At 40.0% G+C, this 19265-nt stretch overlaps 1 protein-coding gene across 1 annotated transcript in view; it reads left to right on the top strand.

Annotated features, from left to right (window-relative positions):
• Positions 1-19265, top strand: part of Zcwpw2 (zinc finger, CW type with PWWP domain 2) — a 117025-nt gene that overhangs the window by 20612 nt on the left and 77148 nt on the right. The window contains exon 2 of the mRNA NM_001378466.1: positions 6000-6374. Coding sequence (NP_001365395.1) covers positions 6088-6374 — 287 coding nt within the window. The 5' untranslated portion in view covers positions 6000-6087. The remainder of the gene's footprint in view (positions 1-5999; positions 6375-19265) is intronic.

Below are 19265 nucleotides of genomic sequence, written 5' to 3'. Positions count from 1 at the left end.
TCTTTCCATGAATCCAGCCCTTCAAAGGATAATAACAGAAAAGAAGCAATACAAGGACGGAAATCACGCCCTAGAACAAGCAAGAAAGTAATCCCTCAACAAACCAAAAAGAAGACAGCCACAAGAACAGAATGCCAACTCTAACAACAAAAATAAAAGGAAGAAACAATTACTTTTCCTTAATATCTCTTAATATCAATGGACTCAATTCCCCAATAAAAAGACATAGACTAACAGACTGGCTGTACAAACAGGACCCAACATTTTGCTGCTTACAGGCAACCATCTCAGGGAAAAAAGACATACACTACATCAGAGTGAAAGACTGGAAAACAATTTTTTTAAGCAAATGGTCTGAAGAAACAAGCTGGAGTAGCCATTCTATCTACTATTGAATAAAATTGACTTCCAATCCAAAGTTATCAAAAAAAGACAAGGAGGTATACTTCATACTCATCAAAGGTAAAATGTTCCAAGGGGAACTCTCAATTCTGAATATCTATGCTCCAAATGCAAGGGCAGCCACATTCATTAAAGAAACTTTAGTAAAGCTCAAAGCACACATTGCACCTCACACAATAATAGTGGGAGACATCACCCCACTTTCATCAATGGACAGATCATGGAAACAGAAGGTAAACAGGGACACAGTGAAACTAACAGAAGTTATGAAACAAATGGATTTAAACAGATATCTACAGAACATTTTATCCTAAAGCAAAAGGATATACCTTCTTCTCAGCACCTCATGGTACCTTCTCCAAAATTGACCGTATAATTGGTCACAAAACAGGCTTCAACAGATACAAAAATATTGAAACTGTCCCATGCATCCTATCAGATCACCATGGACTAAGGCTGATCTTCAATAACAACATAAATAATAGAAAGCCAAAATTCACGTGGAAACTGAACAATACTCTTCTCAATGATACCTTGGTCAAGGAAGGAATAAAGAAAGAAATTAAAGACTTTCTAGAGTTTAATGAAAACGAAGCCACAACATACCCAAACTTATGGGACACATTGAAAGCATTTCTAAGAGGAAAACTCATAGCTCTGAGTGTCTCCAAAAAGCAACTAGAGAGAGCACACACTAGCAGCTTGACAACACACCTAAAAGCTCTAAAAAAAAAGGAAGCAAATTCACCCAAGAGGAGTAGACGGCAGGAAATAATCAAACTCGGGTGAAATCAACCAAGTGGAAACAAGAACTATTCAAAGAATCAACCAAACGAGGAGCTGGTTCTTTGAGAAAATCAACAAGATAGATAAACCCTTAGCTAGACTCACTAGAGGGCACAGAGACATCATCCAAATTAACAAAATCAGAAATGAAAAGGGAGACAGAACAACAGATCCTGAAGAAATCCAAAACACCATCAGATCCTTCTACAAAAGGCTGTACTCAACAAAACAGAAAAACCTGGATGAAATGGACAAATTTCTAGATAGATACCAGGTACCAAAGTTAAATCAGGACCAGGTTAATGATGTAAACAGTCCTATATCCCCTAAAAAAATAGAAGCAGTAATTAATAGTCTCCCAACCAAAAAAAGCCCAGAACCAGATGGGTTTAGTGCAGAGTTCTATCAGACCTTCAAAGAAGATCTAATTCCAGTTCTGCACAAACTATTCCACAAAATAGAAGCAGAAGGTACTCTAACCAATTCATTCTATGAAGCCACAATTACTGATATCTAAACCACAGAAAGACCCAACAAAGATAGAAAACTTCAGACCAATTTCCCTTATGAGTATCGATGCAAAACTACTCAATAAAATTCTTGCTAACCGAATCCAAGAATACATCAAAACAATCATCCATCCTGACCAAGTAGGTTTCATTCCAGTGATGCAGGGATGGTTTAATATATGAAAATCCATCAATGTAATCCACTATATAAACAAACTCAAAGAGAAAAAGCACATGATCATCTCGTTAGATGCTGAGAAAGCATTTAAAAAATCCAACACCCGTTCATGATAAAAGTCTTGGAAAGATCAGGAATTCAAAGCCCATACCTAAACATGATAAAAGCAATCTACAGCAAACCAGTAGCCAACATGAAAGTAATGGTGAGAAGCTGGAAGCAATCGGACTAAAATCAGGGACAAGACAAGGCTGCCCACTTTCTCCCTATCCATTCAATAAGGATTTAAAATTGAATATATTGAGAGTCCATCTCACCCAACCATAATGGATATTATTGCACATGCTGGTGAGGAAGTGAGGCAGATGAGTACTTGTACTGTCATGGTGGCACTATAATCTACAGCATACTATAAAATACAACATACAAGTGAGCATTCAGATTCCTTTAAAACCTAACGCTAGAGCCATAATTTGATCCAGTTATATAATTTTGGATATACATCCAAAAGAATGTCACCAAGTGTCTATAGAAATACCTGTACACCTGTGTCTGTCATATACAAGTCACAATATAGACCTGAACTTCTATTGGTCAGATATAGCCTGCTGAATTGACATTGGATGCTAAGTAAAAGACGCACAAATGTGAAATGGAGCAGGGAGGATTGGGTATAGAGTTTGTGTTTCAATAACCAACATTCTGAGGAAGAAAATGGGGAACAAAATCATTACTCCATCTATTTTTACCTCAAGCCAAAACTTTCTTTAAAAAAAATAAATCTAATCAAGGAATTGAAAAACTTCTACAATAAAAACTTGAAACACTGAGGCAAATAACTGAAGTAGATACTAGATTAGACAGACTTCTTATGCTCAGGAATTGGAAGCATTAGAACTGTGAAAATGGCAGTCTTACCTATGTAAGTGATCTATGTAATACCTATCCAAATCCGTATGCCCCCTGTTCTTCATAGCAATAGGGACATTTAATTCATGCAGAATCACAAAGGACATCAGATACTCCAAGAAATCCTGAACAAAAAGATTAATGCAGGAGGTGTCACCAATTTCAAGTTATTTTACGGAGCTGTATTAACAAAAGCATCATGGTGCAAACACAAAAGCAGATGTCAATCAATGGAATAGAAGACCCAAAACAAATCCACAGATATAAATGTATAGTCACTTGATTTGACAATGATATATACATATATAGTATGTATATAAAAAAGACAGCATCCTTATAGAAAGTGGTGTGGGAAAAATAAATATTCACATGTAGAAAGATGAAACTAGATATGTATTTGTTATCTTGTACAAAAAAAGTAAATTTTGAATGGATGAAAGATCTTGATGTAAGGCCTGAAACTCTGAAACCATTAGAAGAAAAAACAAAGGAATTAAAGATATAAGCAGTGGCAATAACTTCTTAAATGGGAGACTACTCAGTTAGGATATAATGTCAACAATTGACAAATGGGACCTCATAAAATCTGCACAGAGATCCTGCACAGCTATGGAAACAGTTAACAGTTTATCAATAGCCTGCAGAATTGGAGAAAATATGTGCTAACTATACACATGACATGATTACTATCTAGAATATTCAGAAAACTAAAAAAACTAAGAATTCAAACAACCAAGTCCAGAATTGGGCTAGCTAAATGAGCAGGTAGTGCTCAAATAATAAAACGCAAATTTGTTCAGTAAACATATAAAAATGTTCAACCTCATTATCAGAGAAATGCAAATTAAAATTGCATTAATATTCTATCTCACCCCAGCCAGAATATCAGTCATTAAGAAAACAAGTAACAAATTCTGATGAGGGTGTGAACCGAAGTGAACGCATGTACACTGTGTGAGGGGATGTGAACCGAAGTGAACACATGTACACTGTGTGAGGGGATGTGAACCGAAGTGAATGCATGTACACTGTGTGAGGGGATGTGAACTGCTGGTACAGCCACTATGGCAGTCAGGAGACTGGTTCTGAAAAAAAAACAAAAAACTATTAATTATTCCATGTGACCTAGTTATACCACTTCTGGGTGTTTTCCCAAAGAACTCCAGGATGGCAATCACAGAGACCTTTGCACAACATTATTTATTATAGCAGTGGTTACAGTAGTCCAGTTATGGAGCCAACCTACACTTCCAATAGGGAAATAGAGAAGATAAATCTAATATGAATAAAAAATGGAGTTTTTTCATTGATAAAGTATGGAGTTATGTTATTCTAGGAAAATGCATGTAACTGGAGATAATATCAGGTGAATTAAGGTAGCCTTAGGAAGATAAATATGTTTTTGAGTGATATTCATGGTTCCTAGGTTTAATGTAGGTATGTAAATCTATAAATGTATGTATAATTTAAATATAAAAGTGAAACTGGACTCTTGGGAAATAAACGGGACTCAAGGGAAAGAGGGTGGGTGAAAGGCAGAGCATGGTGGAAGGTTCCGAGGGGGAGCATGCCCAACACAAAATGACTACCTGTATGAAAAGGAGCATATATGGCAGACAGGATGCCATAGACAATGAACCTATACTATGGAAAATTTAAAACATACATAGGAAATAAAAATAAATAAAAATGCAGTTAATAAAAAGTTAAAATTTAAATCATTGTAATAACTGGCTAATGTGTGTATTGCTGCTTGCATCAAATGTGAGTTGTAGGAGCTCAGATAAGGAGCATGATAAAGAAACGTGAGTAGAATAAGTATCTGATTGCCTAGGGATAGCGGGGGTTTTGGATGGTGCCAGGGTTTGGGTAGTAGTGTTGTGCTGATCCATCACTGTTGGAAACCATCATCTTTTTTTATATTTGTTTATTTAGTTATTTAGTATGCATGCATGTGTATGAATGTGTGCATGCATGTGTATGTTATGGCATGTGTGTGGCGATCAGAGGCAAACTGGGAGTCAGTTCTTTCTCTCCTTTCACCATGTGAGTTCTGGGGAATCAAACTTAGGTGGTCAGTTTTGGCATCAGGTGGCTTTACCCACTGCCATTTTGGCGAGCCCCACATCTTTTTGTTTAAAAAAAATAGGTTATTGTGAAATACATTGTCAACAATTAATTTTGTCTGTATTTTAGTTATATTCTTAATGCACGTCTCCTTGTGTTTGCTGATGTTGAATTTGGGGAGCTTTGATATACAACTGTTTTCATATATGTAGACTCTTCATACAAAGCCTGAGAAGAGACTCTGTCAGTGAGATGGGGCAAGCCTTCCTAAGGAAGAGGCTGCTCATCAAGCTTTTATATCCTTAAGAGCTTTCACGATGACTCATCTGCCCCATCTGGGTTTCCTGGTTTTTAGAAGAACAGGACGATGCATGGTGCTGTCTGTGTGCTCTAGAGCACTGCATCTACAGACAGGACCCCAGAGCTTAGAGCCCAGCTCTACAGGGTCCTAGGCATGGGGTTTAAAAATGCTTTTCACAGCTTCAGTTTCCTTGGTAAAATGGATATAATATGAGCTGTGTGTGTAAGGCAGAGGACCTACCACATAGTAGCTTTGTGTGTGTTATGCTCATCCTTGCACCCAAGAGGCTTGGGCAAAGGGATGGAGAGTTTTAGGTTTGCCTGGGTTACAGCATAGAGGTGACAAGAAAGAAAGAAAGAAAGAAAGAAAGAAAGAAAGAAAGAAAGAAAGAAAGAAAGAAAGAAAGAAAGAAAAGAAGGAAGAAAAAGAAAGAGAGAAAGGAAGGAAGGAAGGAAGGAAGAAAGAAAGAAAGAAAGAAAGAAAGAAAGAAAGAAAGAAAGAAAGAAAAGGAGGAAGAAAAAGAAAGAGAGAAAGGAAGGAAGGAAGGAAGAAAAAAGAAAAGGAAAGCAAGCAAGTAATACTACGTGCATAGTGAGTGTCAATTGTAGACATTGCTCAACTAGATTATCCTCATGGGGTAGATTTGTCCAGTTTGTAATTTCAGAGCACTTGTTATGGTCATTTACGTGTCTGCTGTGTTACTGTTACTGGTAAGGAGAACACATTATATCAGACACATCTTCTCTGCCAGGAGCGTAGGATTGGGCAGAAAGTATAAAAGAAATTCTTCTTGTGGTTGACATTATATCTTGTACCCTTGAATCTGTATTCTTTTTTTATTTTCCAGATTTGATTCACTTCTGAGAAACAAGACAAAAAAACAAAACAAAACCAAAATAAAATAAATAACAATCTAAGTGATCAGCATCAGCCTGATGGGCCCGGCCCCGGAGAGCAGCGAGTTCGTGCACAGAACATGGGTACAATGTGAGAATGAGAGCTGCCTGAAATGGAGGCTGCTGTCCCCTGCAGCTGCAGCCGCAGTGAACCCCAGCGAGCCCTGGTACTGCTTCATGAACACTGACCCCAGCTACAGCAGCTGCTCCGTCTCCGAGGAGGATTTCCCTGAAGAATCTCAGTTCCTTGAAAACGGGTATAAGTTTGTCTATTCACAGCTACCTCTCGGAAGCCTGGTTTTGGTAAAATTACGGAATTGGCCAAGGTAAGAAACGTATTTATTGTTCATTACTTATTAATTAATCATTACTTAATTACTGATTTCTTTAATTTTTTTATTATGTTTACTTACGTGCATGCATGCTTGGGGGCCTGTGTTCATGGACATGTGTTTGTGTGTGTCTGTGTCTGTTTTTTTATCTCTGTGTTTTAGTAGATCAAATACCAATAGCCTCACTCACACTGGCTAGGCAAACACTTCTGCCGAGCGTCGTGCTCAGCCCTGTGCTCTGCATTTGGCATAGCTGTGTCTGTTCATGTATTTGCTCTCCCTGTATTTCAGAGGAAATTTTACAGTATTCTGAGTGTGTGCAGCTGCCAGTAGTACCCTTTCAGAACCTCTTACTAGGTTTTGTAAGCTGTTACACTACAAAACTCAAGTATATTGGGTTGTTATCTTGTTCTCTATGAAGACCGTAAGGAATCAGTCATAAGAGAGGTGATTACTTGCTCGTTCTGACATGCACATGTGTGTAATAGGTGATCCAGTCAATACATAGACTCAGGTTCTTGCTGTCTCACTCTCTTGCACTGAATTATGTTGAATGCTGCCATGACACCTTAGAATGACCATATTAGGATGTAGGGCCTTTAAAGAAGTGACTAATTACAAGTAAGACCCAATAGGGTATGACTTAATCTAGTCTAGCTAGTACTCTTGTAAGACAGCGATTTAGGGATACACATGCAGACTAGAAAGTCTGTGTGAAAATGCAGAAGAAAGGTGACATCTGCACTTGCCAGATAACACTCACGATAAAGCTTACTGAGAGGCTACTGTAGAGACACCAAAATGGGACCAATAGTTACATCTCCCTGTGAAACCTGGACATTTAGTATCTGTGAGAGAGAAAAAAAAAGGCAAATAGGAACAGCAAAGAGATCATCTGATACATTTGAGAAATGAGAACTTAAAGCGTTATTGGGGAGTACAGCAGGCCGAACTGAGCAACAGATTCAACTACAACAGGGCAAAGAGCAATTCAAGATGCTGGAGCATAGAACTCTGGAAACATTAAATGTAACACAGATCATTTCCACAAAAAAGTTAACTCTGATTTAAAAAAAAAAACAAAAACAAAAAAAATAAAGTAACAACAGTAAAACCCCCAAAACCTACAGGGGATTAAATAAAGAGGATAGGATCAGTGAGAACAAAGGATCTTGTTTGGTTGCTAGATGGGCGGTTTCCCCTATAGGACTCGAGGAACTGCAGAGCTGGACTAACAGAGAAAGGGGGAATTGATAGTTCTGAAGGAAGTGTCAGAGCAGCTATAAAGCACAGAAAACAAAAAGTACACAGAAAACAGTAGGGACCACCTCAGCAGCCGGGCTGCTCTCTAAGAGTCCACTGCTTTTCACATCTCATCCTGGAGTCCAAGAGCCAGGTACCACTGGAGAAGAGATCCGTGTCTGGGATACTGAAAACAAGCAGTGGCCACAAGTTTGGGACCTTCTGGACTCCCTGCCACAGGGTCTGGGTGGGAGACATCCACAAGAAGTACTCCAGGAGACTAGGAGGTGGGACCCAAAGAGCTGAGAAGTTTCGGAGCAAGGAGATGCAACTGTGAAGAGAAGTGTTTGCTAACCTCTCCCTCTGTGCTGAGGCACAAGCACTTCTCTCAGCTGCAGGACTGAGCTCTGAGCCCAGGGCAGGCCGACCACACAGCAGACAACTTACTTCTCCAGCCCCCTCCATCCCACATGAGCACAGGAGACGCTAATGCTAACTTAGCAGAGTAAAACTAGCATGGGGCAGAAATACAAAAGATGAGAGGTTACCACAGAGGAATAGTTTTGAGAGCATTCTCAAAATCTTAGATTGTACTCAAGATTTCAAGTTGAGCTAACAGGAATAAAGAAAATAGTGTAGATATAATGCGTGTGTATGTGTGTATGTGTGTGTGTGTGTGTGTGTGTGTGTGTGTGTGTGTGTATGTGTGAACTAGAAAAAATAAAACAGTGATTAAAGATTTGGGGGGGAAGTAAAATTAATGAAAACCTTTTTAAAACTTCAAAGATAAATGCTAAATTTGAAGGAATAAAAAATAAGCATATTTTCTGAAAAATAAAATATGTAAAGAAAATTAAAGGGCCAAAAGATGAAAAAAAGTTCAAGAAAAAGAAATACCAAAGAAAGAAAAGATTACATAGGTAATATTGACTCCTGAAGTAAAAAGCCAAAGCCATTTGGTAAAACAAGTGCCTTTAAGTCAAGAAAGTTTAACTGAAACCTAAGACTTCTACACTGAAGATGCATAGTATATATTTAGAAAAACTCAGCCAAGAATGCCAAACTCTGAAATATAATAAATCCACATAAATTAAGTGAAAAATATTTTAAGCATCTATGAAATAATTAAGATCTTCAAATATTTATCATTTACAAACATATTTCTAAATTATATTAATATTCATTTTTTCAATGAAGAAATAGCAACTACTTCAGGATGTACAATAAAATACAATGTGTCGGACTCGAGACTCGAGCCCCGGGCTACCTTGCCAGCAGAGTCTTGCCCAACACCCGCAAGGGTCCACACGGGACTCCCCACGGGACCCTAAGACCTCTGGTGAGTGGACCACAGTGCCTGCCCCAATCCAATCGCGCGGAACTTGAGACTGCGGTACATAGGGAAGCAGGCTACCCGGGCCTGATCTGGGGCACAAGTCCCTTCCGCTCGACTCGTGACTCGAGCCCCGGGCTACCTTGCCAGCAGAGTCTTGCCCAACACCCGCAAGGGTCCACACAGGACTCCCCACGGGACCCTAAGACCTCTGGTGAGTGGATCACAGTGCCTGCCCCAATCCAATCGCGCGGAACTCGAGACTGCGGTACATAGGGAAGCAGGCTACCCGGGCCTGATCTGGGGCACAAGTCCCTTCCGCTCGACTCGAGACTCGAGCCCCGGGCTACCTTGCCAGCAGAGTCTTGCCCAACACCCGCAAGGGTCCACACGGGACTCCCCACGGGACCCTAAGACCTCTGGTGAGTGGATCACAGTGCCTGCCCCAATGCGGAACTTGAGACTGCGGTACATAGGGAAGCAGGCTACCCGGGCCTGATCTGGGGCACAAGTCCCTTCCACTCCACTCGAACCCCGGCTACCTTGCCAGCTGAGTCGCCTGACACCCGCAAGGGCCCACACAGGATTCCACACGTGATCCTAAGACCTCTAGTGAGTGGAACACAACTTCTGCCAGGAGTCTGGTTCGAACACCAGATATCTGGGTACCTGCCTTGCAAGAAGAGAGCTTGCCTGCAGAGAATACTCTGCCCACTGAAACTAAGGAGAGTGCTACCCTCCAGGTCTGCTCATAGAGGCTAACAGAGTCACCTGAAGAACAAGCTCTTAACAGTGACAACTAAAACAGCTAGCTTCAGAGATTACCAGATGGCGAAAGGCAAACGTAAGAATCCTACTAACAGAAATCAAGACCACTCACCATCATCAGAACGCAGCACTCCCACCCCACCTAGTCCTGGGCACCCCAACACAACCGAAAATCTAGACCCAGATTTAAAAACATTTCTCATGATGATGATAGAGGACATCAAGAAGGACTTTCATAAGTCACTTAAAGATTTACAGGAGAGCACTGCTAAAGAGTTACAGGCTCTTAAAGAAAAGCAGGAAAACACAGCCAAACAGGTGATGGAAATGAACAAAACCATACTAGAACTAAAAGGGGAAGTAGACACAATAAAGAAAACCCAAAGCGAGGCAACGCTGGAGATAGAAACCCTAGGAAAGAGATCTGGAACCATAGATGCGAGCATCAGCAACAGAATACAAGAAATGGAAGAGAGAATCTCAGGTGCAGAAGATTCCATAGAGAACATCGACACAACAGTCAAAGAAAATACAAAATGCAAAAGGATCCTAACTCAAAACATCCAGGTAATCCAGGACACAATGAGAAGACCAAACCTACGGATAATAGGAATTGATGAGAATGAAGATTTTCAACTTAAAGGGCCAGCTAATATCTTCAACAAAATAATAGAAGAAAACTTCCCAAACATAAAAAAAGAGATGCCCATGATCATACAAGAAGCATACAGAACTCCAAATAGACTGGACCAGAAAAGAAATTCCTCCCGACACATAATAATCAGAACAACAAATGCACTAAATAAAGATAGAATATTAAAAGCAGTAAGGGAGAAAGGTCAAGTAACATATAAAGGAAGGCCTATCAGAATTACACCAGACTTTTCACCAGAGACTATGAAAGCCAGAAGAGCCTGGACAGATGTTATACAGACACTAAGAGAACACAAATGCCAGCCCAGGCTACTATACCCAGCCAAACTCTCAATTACCATAGATGGAGAAACCAAAGTATTCCACGACAAAACCAAGTTCACACAATATCTTTCCACGAATCCAGCCCTTCAAAGGATAATAACAGAAAAGAAGCAATACAAGGACGGAAATCACGCCCTAGAACAACCAAGAAAGTAATCATTCAACAAACCAAAAAGAAGACAGCCACAAGAACAGAATGCCAACTCTAACAACAAAAATAAAAGGGAGCAACAATTACTTTTCCTTAATATCTCTTAATATCAATGGACTCAATTCCCCAATAAAAAGACATAGACTAACAGACTGGCTACACAAACAGGACCCAACATTCTGCTGCTTACAGGAAACCCATCTCAGGGAAAAAGACAGACACTACTTCAGAGTGAAAGGCTGGAAAACAATTTTCCAAGCAAATGGACTGAAGAAACAAGCTGGAGTAGCCATTTTAATATCGGATAAAATCGACTTCCAACCCAAAGTTATCAAAAAAGACAAGGAGGGACACTTCATACTCATCAAAGGTAAAATCCTCCAAGAGGAACTCTCAATTCTGAATATCTACGCTCCAAATGCAAGGGCAGCCACATTCATTAGAGACACTTTAGTAAAGCTCAAAGCATACATTGCACCTCACACAATAATAGTGGGAGACTTCAACACACCACTTTCTTCAAAGGACAGATCGTGGAAACAGGAACTAAACAGGGACACAGTGAAACTAACAGAAGTTATGAAACAAATGGACCTGACAGATATCTACAGAACATTTTATCCTAAAACAAAAGGATATACCTTCTTCTCAGCACCTCACGGGACCTTCTCCAAAATTGACCATATAATTGGTCACAAAACAGGCCTCAATAGATACAAAAATATTGAAATTGTCCCATGTATCCTATCAGACCACCATGGCCTAAGACTGATCTTCAATAACAACATAAATAATGGAAAGCCAACATTCACGTGGAAACTGAATAACACTCTTCCCAATGATACCTTGGTCAAGGAAGGAATAAAGAAAGAAATTAAAGACTTTTTAGAGTTTAATGAAAATGAAGCCACAACGTACCCAAACCTATGGGACACAATGAAAGCATTTCTAAGAGGGAAACTCATAGCGCTGAGTGCCTCCAAGAAGAAACGGGAGACAGCACATACTAGCAGCTTGACAACACATCTAAAAGCCCTAGAAAAAAAGGAAGCAAATTCACCCAAGAGGAGTAGACGGCAGGAAATAATCAAACTCAGGGGTGAAATCAACCAAGTGGAAACAAGAAGAACTATTCAAAGAATTAACCAAACGAGGAGTTGGTTCTTTGAGAAAATCAACAAGATAGATAAACCCTTAGCTAGACTCACTAAAGGGCACAGGGACAAAATCCTAATTAACAAAATCAGAAATGAAAAGGGAGACATAACAACAGATCCTGAAGAAATCCAAAACACCATCAGATCCTTCTACAAAAGGCTATACTCAACAAAACTGGAAAACCTGGACGAAATGGACAAATTTCTGGACAGATACCAGGTACCAAAGTTGAATCAGGATCAAGTTGACCATCTAAACAGTCCCATATCACCTAAAGAAATAGAAGCAGTTATTAATAGTCTCCCAACCAAAAAAAGCCCAGAACCAGATGGGTTTAGTGCAGAGTTCTATCAGACCTTCAAAGAAGATCTAATTCCAATTCTGCACAAACTATTTCACAAAATAGAAGTAGAAGGTACTCTACCCAACTCATTTTATGAAGCCACTATTACTCTGATACCTAAACCACAGAAAGATCCAACAAAGATAGAGAACTTCAGACCAATTTCTCTTATGAATATCGATGCAAAAATCCTCAATAAAATTCTCGCTAACCGAATCCAAGAACACATTAAAGCAATCATCCATCCTGACCAAGTAGGTTTTATTCCATGGATGCAGGGATGGTTTAATATACGAAAATCCATCAATGTAATCCATTATATGAACAAACTCAAAGACAAAAACCACATGATCATCTCGTTAGATGCAGAAAAAGCATTTGACAAGATCCAACACCCATTCATGATAAAAGTTTTGGAAAGATCAGGAATTCAAGGCCCATACCTAAACATGATAAAAGCAATCTACAGCAAACCAGTAGCCAACATCAAAGTAAATGGAGAGAAGCTGGAAGCAATCCCACTAAAATCAGGGACTAGACAAGGCTGCCCACTTTCTCCCTACCTTTTCAACATAGTACTTGAAGTATTAGCCAGAGCAATTCGACAACAAAAGGAGATCAAGGGGATACAAATTGGAAAAGAGGAAGTCAAAATATCACTTTTTGCAGATGATATGATAGTATATATAAGTGACCCTAAAAATTCTACCAGAGAACTCCTAAACCTGATAAACAGCTTCGGTGAAGTAGCTGGATATAAAATAAACTCAAACAAGTCAATGGCCTTTCTCTATACAAAGAATAAACAGGCTGAGAAAGAAATTAGGGAAACAACACCCTTCTCAATAGTCACAAATAATATAAAATATCTTGGCGTGACTCTAACTAAGGAGGTGAAAGATCTGTATGATAAAAACTTCAAATCTCTGAAGAAAGAAATTAAAGAAGATCTCAGAAGATGGAAAGATCTCCCATGCTCATGGATTGGCAGGATCAACATTGTAAAAATGGCTATCTTGCCAAAAGCAATCTACAGATTCAATGCAATCCCCATCAAAATTCCAACTCAATTCTTCAACGAATTGGAAGGAGCAATTTGCAAATTTGTCTGGAATAACAAAAAACCTAGGATAGCAAAAAGTCTTCTCAAGGATAAAAGAACTTCTGGCGGAATCACCATGCCAGACCTAAAGCTTTACTACAGAGCAATTGTGATAAAAACTGCATGGTACTGGTATAGAGACAGACAAGTAGACCAATGGAATAGAATTGAAGATCCAGAAATGAACCCACACACCTATGGTCACTTGATCTTCGACAAGGGAGCTAAAACCATCCAGTGGAAGAAAGACAGCATTTTCAACAATTGGTGCTGGCACAACTGGTTGTTATCGTGTAGAAGAATGCGAATCGATCCATACTTATCTCCTTGTACTAAGGTCAAATCTAAGTGGATCAAGGAACTTCACATAAAACCAGAGACACTGAAACTTATAGAGGAGAAAGTGGGGAAAAGCCTTGAAGATATGGGCACAGGGGAAAAATTCCTGAACAGAACAGCAATGGCTTGTGCTGTAAGATCGAGAATCGACAAATGGGACCTAATGAAACTCCAAAGTTTCTGCAAGGAAAAAGACACCGTCAATAAGACAAAAAGACCACCAACAGATTGGGAAAGGATCTTTACCTATCCTAAATCAGATAGGGGACTAATATCCAACATATATAAAGAACTCAAGAAGGTGGACTTCAGAAAATCAAATAACCCCATTAAAAAATGGGGCTCAGAACTGAACAAAGAATTCTCACCTGAGGAATACCGAATGGCAGAGAAGCACTTGAAAAAATGTTCAACATCCTTAATCATCAGGGAAATGCAAATCAAAACAACCCTGAGATTCCACCTCACACCAGTCAGAATGGCTAAGATCAAAAATTCAGGTGACAGCAGATGCTGGCGAGGATGTGGAGAAAGAGGAACACTCCTCCATTGTTGGTGGGAGTGCAGGCTTGTACAACCACTCTGGAAATCAGTCTGGCGGTTCCTCAGAAAACTGGACATAGTACTACCGGAGGATCCAGCAATACCTCTCCTGGGCATATATCCAGAAGATGCCCCAACAGGTAAGAAGGACACATGCTCCACTATGTTCATAGCAGCCTTATTTATAATAGCCAGAAGCTGGAAAGAACCTAGATGCCCCTCAACAGAGGAATGGATACAGAAAATATGGTACATCTACACAATGGAGTACTACTCAGCTATTAAAAAGAATGAATTTATGAAATTCCTAGCCAAATGGATGGACCTGGAGGGCATCATCCTGAGTGAGGTAACACATTCACAAAGAAACTCACACAATATGTATTCACTGATAAGTGGATATTAGCCCCAAACCTAGGATACCCAAGATATAAGATATAATTTGCTAAACACATGAAACTCAAGGAGAATGAAGACTGAAGTGTGGACACTATGCCCCTCCTTAGATTTGGGAACAAAACACCCATGGAAGGAGTTACAGAGACGGAGTTTGGAGCTGAGATGAAAGGATGGACCATGTAGAGACTGCCATAGCCAGGGATCCACCCCATAATCAGCATCCAAACGCTGACACCATTGCATACACTAGCAAGATTTTATTGAAAGGACGCAGATGTAGCTGTCTCTTGTGAGACTATGCCGGGGCCCAGCAAACACAGAAGTGGATGCTCACAGTCAGCTAATGGATGGATCATAGGGCTCCCAATGGAGGAGCTAGAGAAAGTAGCCAAGGAGCTAAAGGGATCTGCAACCCTATAGGTGGAACAACATTATGAGCTAACCAGTACCCCGGAGCTCTTGACTCTAGCTGCATATATATCAAAAGATGGCCTAGTCGGCCATCACTGGAAAGAGAGGCCCATTGGACTTGCAAACTTTATATGCCCCAGTACAGGGGAATACCAGGGCCAAAAAGGGGGAGTGGGTGGGCAGGGGAGTGGGGGTGGGTGGATATGGGGGACTTTTGGTATAGCATTGGAAATGTAAATGAGTTAAATACCTAATAAAAAATGGAAAAAAAAATACAATGTGTCTGTTTATCACAGTTCTTTAAAAAATTGTAGTCTTGTTTAAATTAAGGGGGAGAATGAGAAAGAGATGAGAAGAAACAAACTGTCCATACTCCAGTCTTGGATTACTAACTTAGAGAAGCTGAGAAAGTAAACTTCTCTCGCTTCATTCTGCAAGTCTGTGGTATTTTGTTATATCAGCCCTAACAAACACACACACTGTCTTAACAAACGCGCGACCTCCGTGCCCCTTTTTAATGAGGGCTTTTTCTGGGGCTCAAATGTGACAATACTGTAAAAATTATTATCTTCTCCCATATTAACAATTCTCCCCCAAATTAATAATTAGCACAAACATTAATTGATTATGTGCACCGGACCTGCCGTCATGAAGTCGAGCAGCCTCTGAGCAGGGAGTGAGGATGATTGTAAGAAAGGCAGAAAGAAGACTCAGAGACAAAGGTTAGAATTGAGAGGGTTGCGCAGTGACTACTGCAGCCTCTCTATACCCCACGGTGCCATGGGAAGCAAAAGCGTAAGCTAGCAGAGACAATGGCTGACGTATATAGGGTATCTGTTCCCATCCATAGGCCTCCCTGTTCCTTCCTCCAAGGCTAATAGAACATTCAGCCTTGAGCCTCAAGTGCATCTCCTTTTATTGCTCCATGCATCAGCAGGCCAGGAAATCTGCCTGCCTGCAGAACAGCCTGCCAGGCCACAACCCCTGATCTGTTTTGACTCAGCCTAGCAGGCAAAATGGCTCCCGACAGTTATGTAAGATCCAGTATTTTAAGGGGCATATAATATGAACATTTACTGAAGTTGTCATAAACAGATTTGTCATAAACATAAATAGTTCTCCATCATTTTTCATCTCTAAAGCAAACATTTTGAAAGCAGAGTTGAAAATGCATTTTGAAAGCAATTCCTAAATAGGAAATTTGATGTTTCAGTAACTGTAATTCAAGAAATGAATTTGCTTTTATCTGTCAATATATCTGAAAAACAGAAAGTTTTATTAGGAATTAGTAACTGAGGCAAAGAACTTAAAATTTCATATGAAATGTGTTTTAAACCAGTCCCTAAATTATCTCTAGTTTGTGTTTACTGTCATCACCATGTCTGACAAACAGCTGCATCCTCCCTCCTCCAGAGGCTGGAACGCATTTGACTGCGTATCACTTATGTTCTCCTTCATGAGCCAAGCTGAGCACAGATTTACATTTAAATTAAGAAACTGAAATTTACTTGCATTGTTTCTTCAATGACACAAATGTATAGAATGATAATCGCAAGATAAATTAAAATAGTACAATGTAAAGATAGAATTAACCCAAAAGAAATAGTGAAATATTGGATCTTAATTAAGCAGTGCTCTAGATCCTGAAGCAGAGAGACAGCTGCTGACTGCAGAGATACTTAGCGACCTAACTTAGCAGCACAGCACTGGCTGGCTGGATTTCATCACCCTGTGGCTTTACAGGCAGCTCTTAAGATCAGAGCTCTGTCTTGCCAGCATTTAACATTACTGCTACTCAAATTAGTTGACTCAAGAAGGTTAAAGAGACATTGATGTAGAATCTAGAAATGCTTATTTAATTTTTTTTTGTATAATAAAAACAAACAGTTCTCAAGAGAGTAGTTTTTTGTTGGTATCATAATTAATTTTCTTTCATGTTGTGGCACACCACTTACTTAAGAACCTGTTAAAGGCACACACATAGCCTCTTTTTAAACAAAGGGGAGATATTTCTAAATCATTCTTTCAAGTTACCTGTTAATCTACATATACAGTCATATTAGCTTTCTAGGGTTGCCATAACAAACTAGCACATATGAGCTGGCTTATATAACACAGGCTCAAGTCCTGAGATCAAGGTATCACATGGCTAATTTCATCCAAGTTTCTCTCCTTGATTTACAAATGGTCGCCTTCTTGCCACATCCTCCCACACTCTTTCCTCTGCATGTCTGTGTCCTGATCTCTTCCCATGGGACAGGTTATCTTGGACATAGAGCCTGTCCTAGTGAGCTAGGTTCTTTTTGTTTGTTTGTTTTTTGGTCTTTTTGTTTGTTTGTTTGTTTGTTTTTTGAGACAGGGTTTCTCTGTGTAGCCCTGGCTGTCCTGGTACTCACTCTGTAGACCAGGCTGGCCTCAAACTCAGAAATCCGCCTGCCTCTGCCTCCCAAGTGCTGGGATTAAAGGCGTGTGCCACCATGCCGGGCTGCGAGCTAGGTTTTAACTGAGTTACTTGTTATTGTTGATTTGAGATAGGCTCTCAAGGAGTTTAGCTGGCCGTGAACTCCTGATCCTCCTGCCTCCACCTACTGACTGCAGGAGTACCTATGCAAAGCTCTCTTAGTTATTTCTTTAACTGTCTTTTCAGTTTTCAACATCTAAATTTGGCAGGAGACATTAAGCTCTATGATGATAACAGACTTTAATGTCTCAAAACCAAAAATGTATAAACCACCCATTTATTTGAACTTTATAACACATGAGGAAACATAGCAAGAGCTAGATGCCTTCAGAAAGGCTGTTGCCTGCAGGTTCAAGTGAGAGCATGGGTCTCGTCACTGGAGTGCCACCGACTCTCCCACTTTACATTGCTGACTGCAGAACTGGGCAGTGTGCGGTTTCCAGTGCTGTAGTGCTAACTGTATGTATGATCTAAATCTTGAGCTATAAACTGTTGCCCAAGGGCTACCAGGGTTCCTATGGTGGGATCCTCGCCTGACTTCTGCCTTTTCGTTCTCTTTTATGCCCAGCATGGTGGGCCAGGTGTTGGAATGTTGGTAAAAATATTTAAAACTCAATTAAAATTGGCCACGCCTGTACACCTGTAATACTAGCACTCTAGAGGATGAGGCAGGAGGACCATTTTAAGCTAGATGGGAGAAATTAATGTATGTGTATAACATTTTTGCTATAGATAAAATATGGATTGAATCCCAACACAGTACTTCAAGCCAACAATTTACAATTTTCCACTTGCATACAAAATAATCTTAATTTTAGAGGTGCAGTTTTGTAAAATAGTCAATTTATATGAGGTAACATACAAATTAGAAAATGTAGCCTTTCTGAGACAAACTTATCTACTTCCTGTTGAGTGTTAGGACCCGGAGGCAGGCCCTAGTTCTGTGCTTCAGTTTCAGGCAGCAGCGGTTTTCACTGGTTGAATAGATAATGGAGAAAAGCTTTTTGAGTTTTAGTAACTTTACCTTTTAATTATGTTGCAACCTCAGATTATCACAGAGCAGGCCAAATGGTGGTCTTACTCCTGCGTGGTGATCATATTTGACATATGCACACCCTACAGACTTACACCATACCTACACATCCTACCCCACACCTACATACCTTACACCACAACTACACACATTACACACATCCCACATCCTTCAGAGGCCATTTAGGATGGGAACCAGTAAGGAATGCAACCTCTGAGGCTAGGTACTCCATCTCGGATATAATCATGTTGCAGACATTCTCTCAGAGTTAAATATGTACTCTGTGGCTCTCTTGCTTGTGTGCCTGTTTGTGACCTATGTCCTTTGACCAAGAAGACCTCTTTTGAATTATGTCTTACCAAGTGTCTTCTTGAAAAACAAAACAGCAGCAGCAACAGAAAAATCTTCTTGAAAGTTCTGTCTGTAAAACACTGTTTTCTTGCTTTAATAAAGAAGATAACAATTTCCTACCTCGTCAGACTGATTAGAGGTTAGTGGTAATGGTGGGTGTCCCAGAATCCCCTGGGAGCTCTTGCAGGTTAACTTGCCCAGGACTCCATACCCTTCTTTGCCAGTTCTACCTGAGCCCAAGTCAGAACTAAGGAGTTTAAAGTTGCCTAGCAT

This window comes from Mus musculus, chromosome 9 (genome assembly GCF_000001635.26).
Source record: "Mus musculus strain C57BL/6J chromosome 9, GRCm38.p6 C57BL/6J".
Classification (NCBI taxonomy): Eukaryota; Metazoa; Chordata; class Mammalia; order Rodentia; family Muridae; genus Mus; species Mus musculus.
This window is presented reverse-complemented; position numbering and strand designations above follow the sequence as displayed.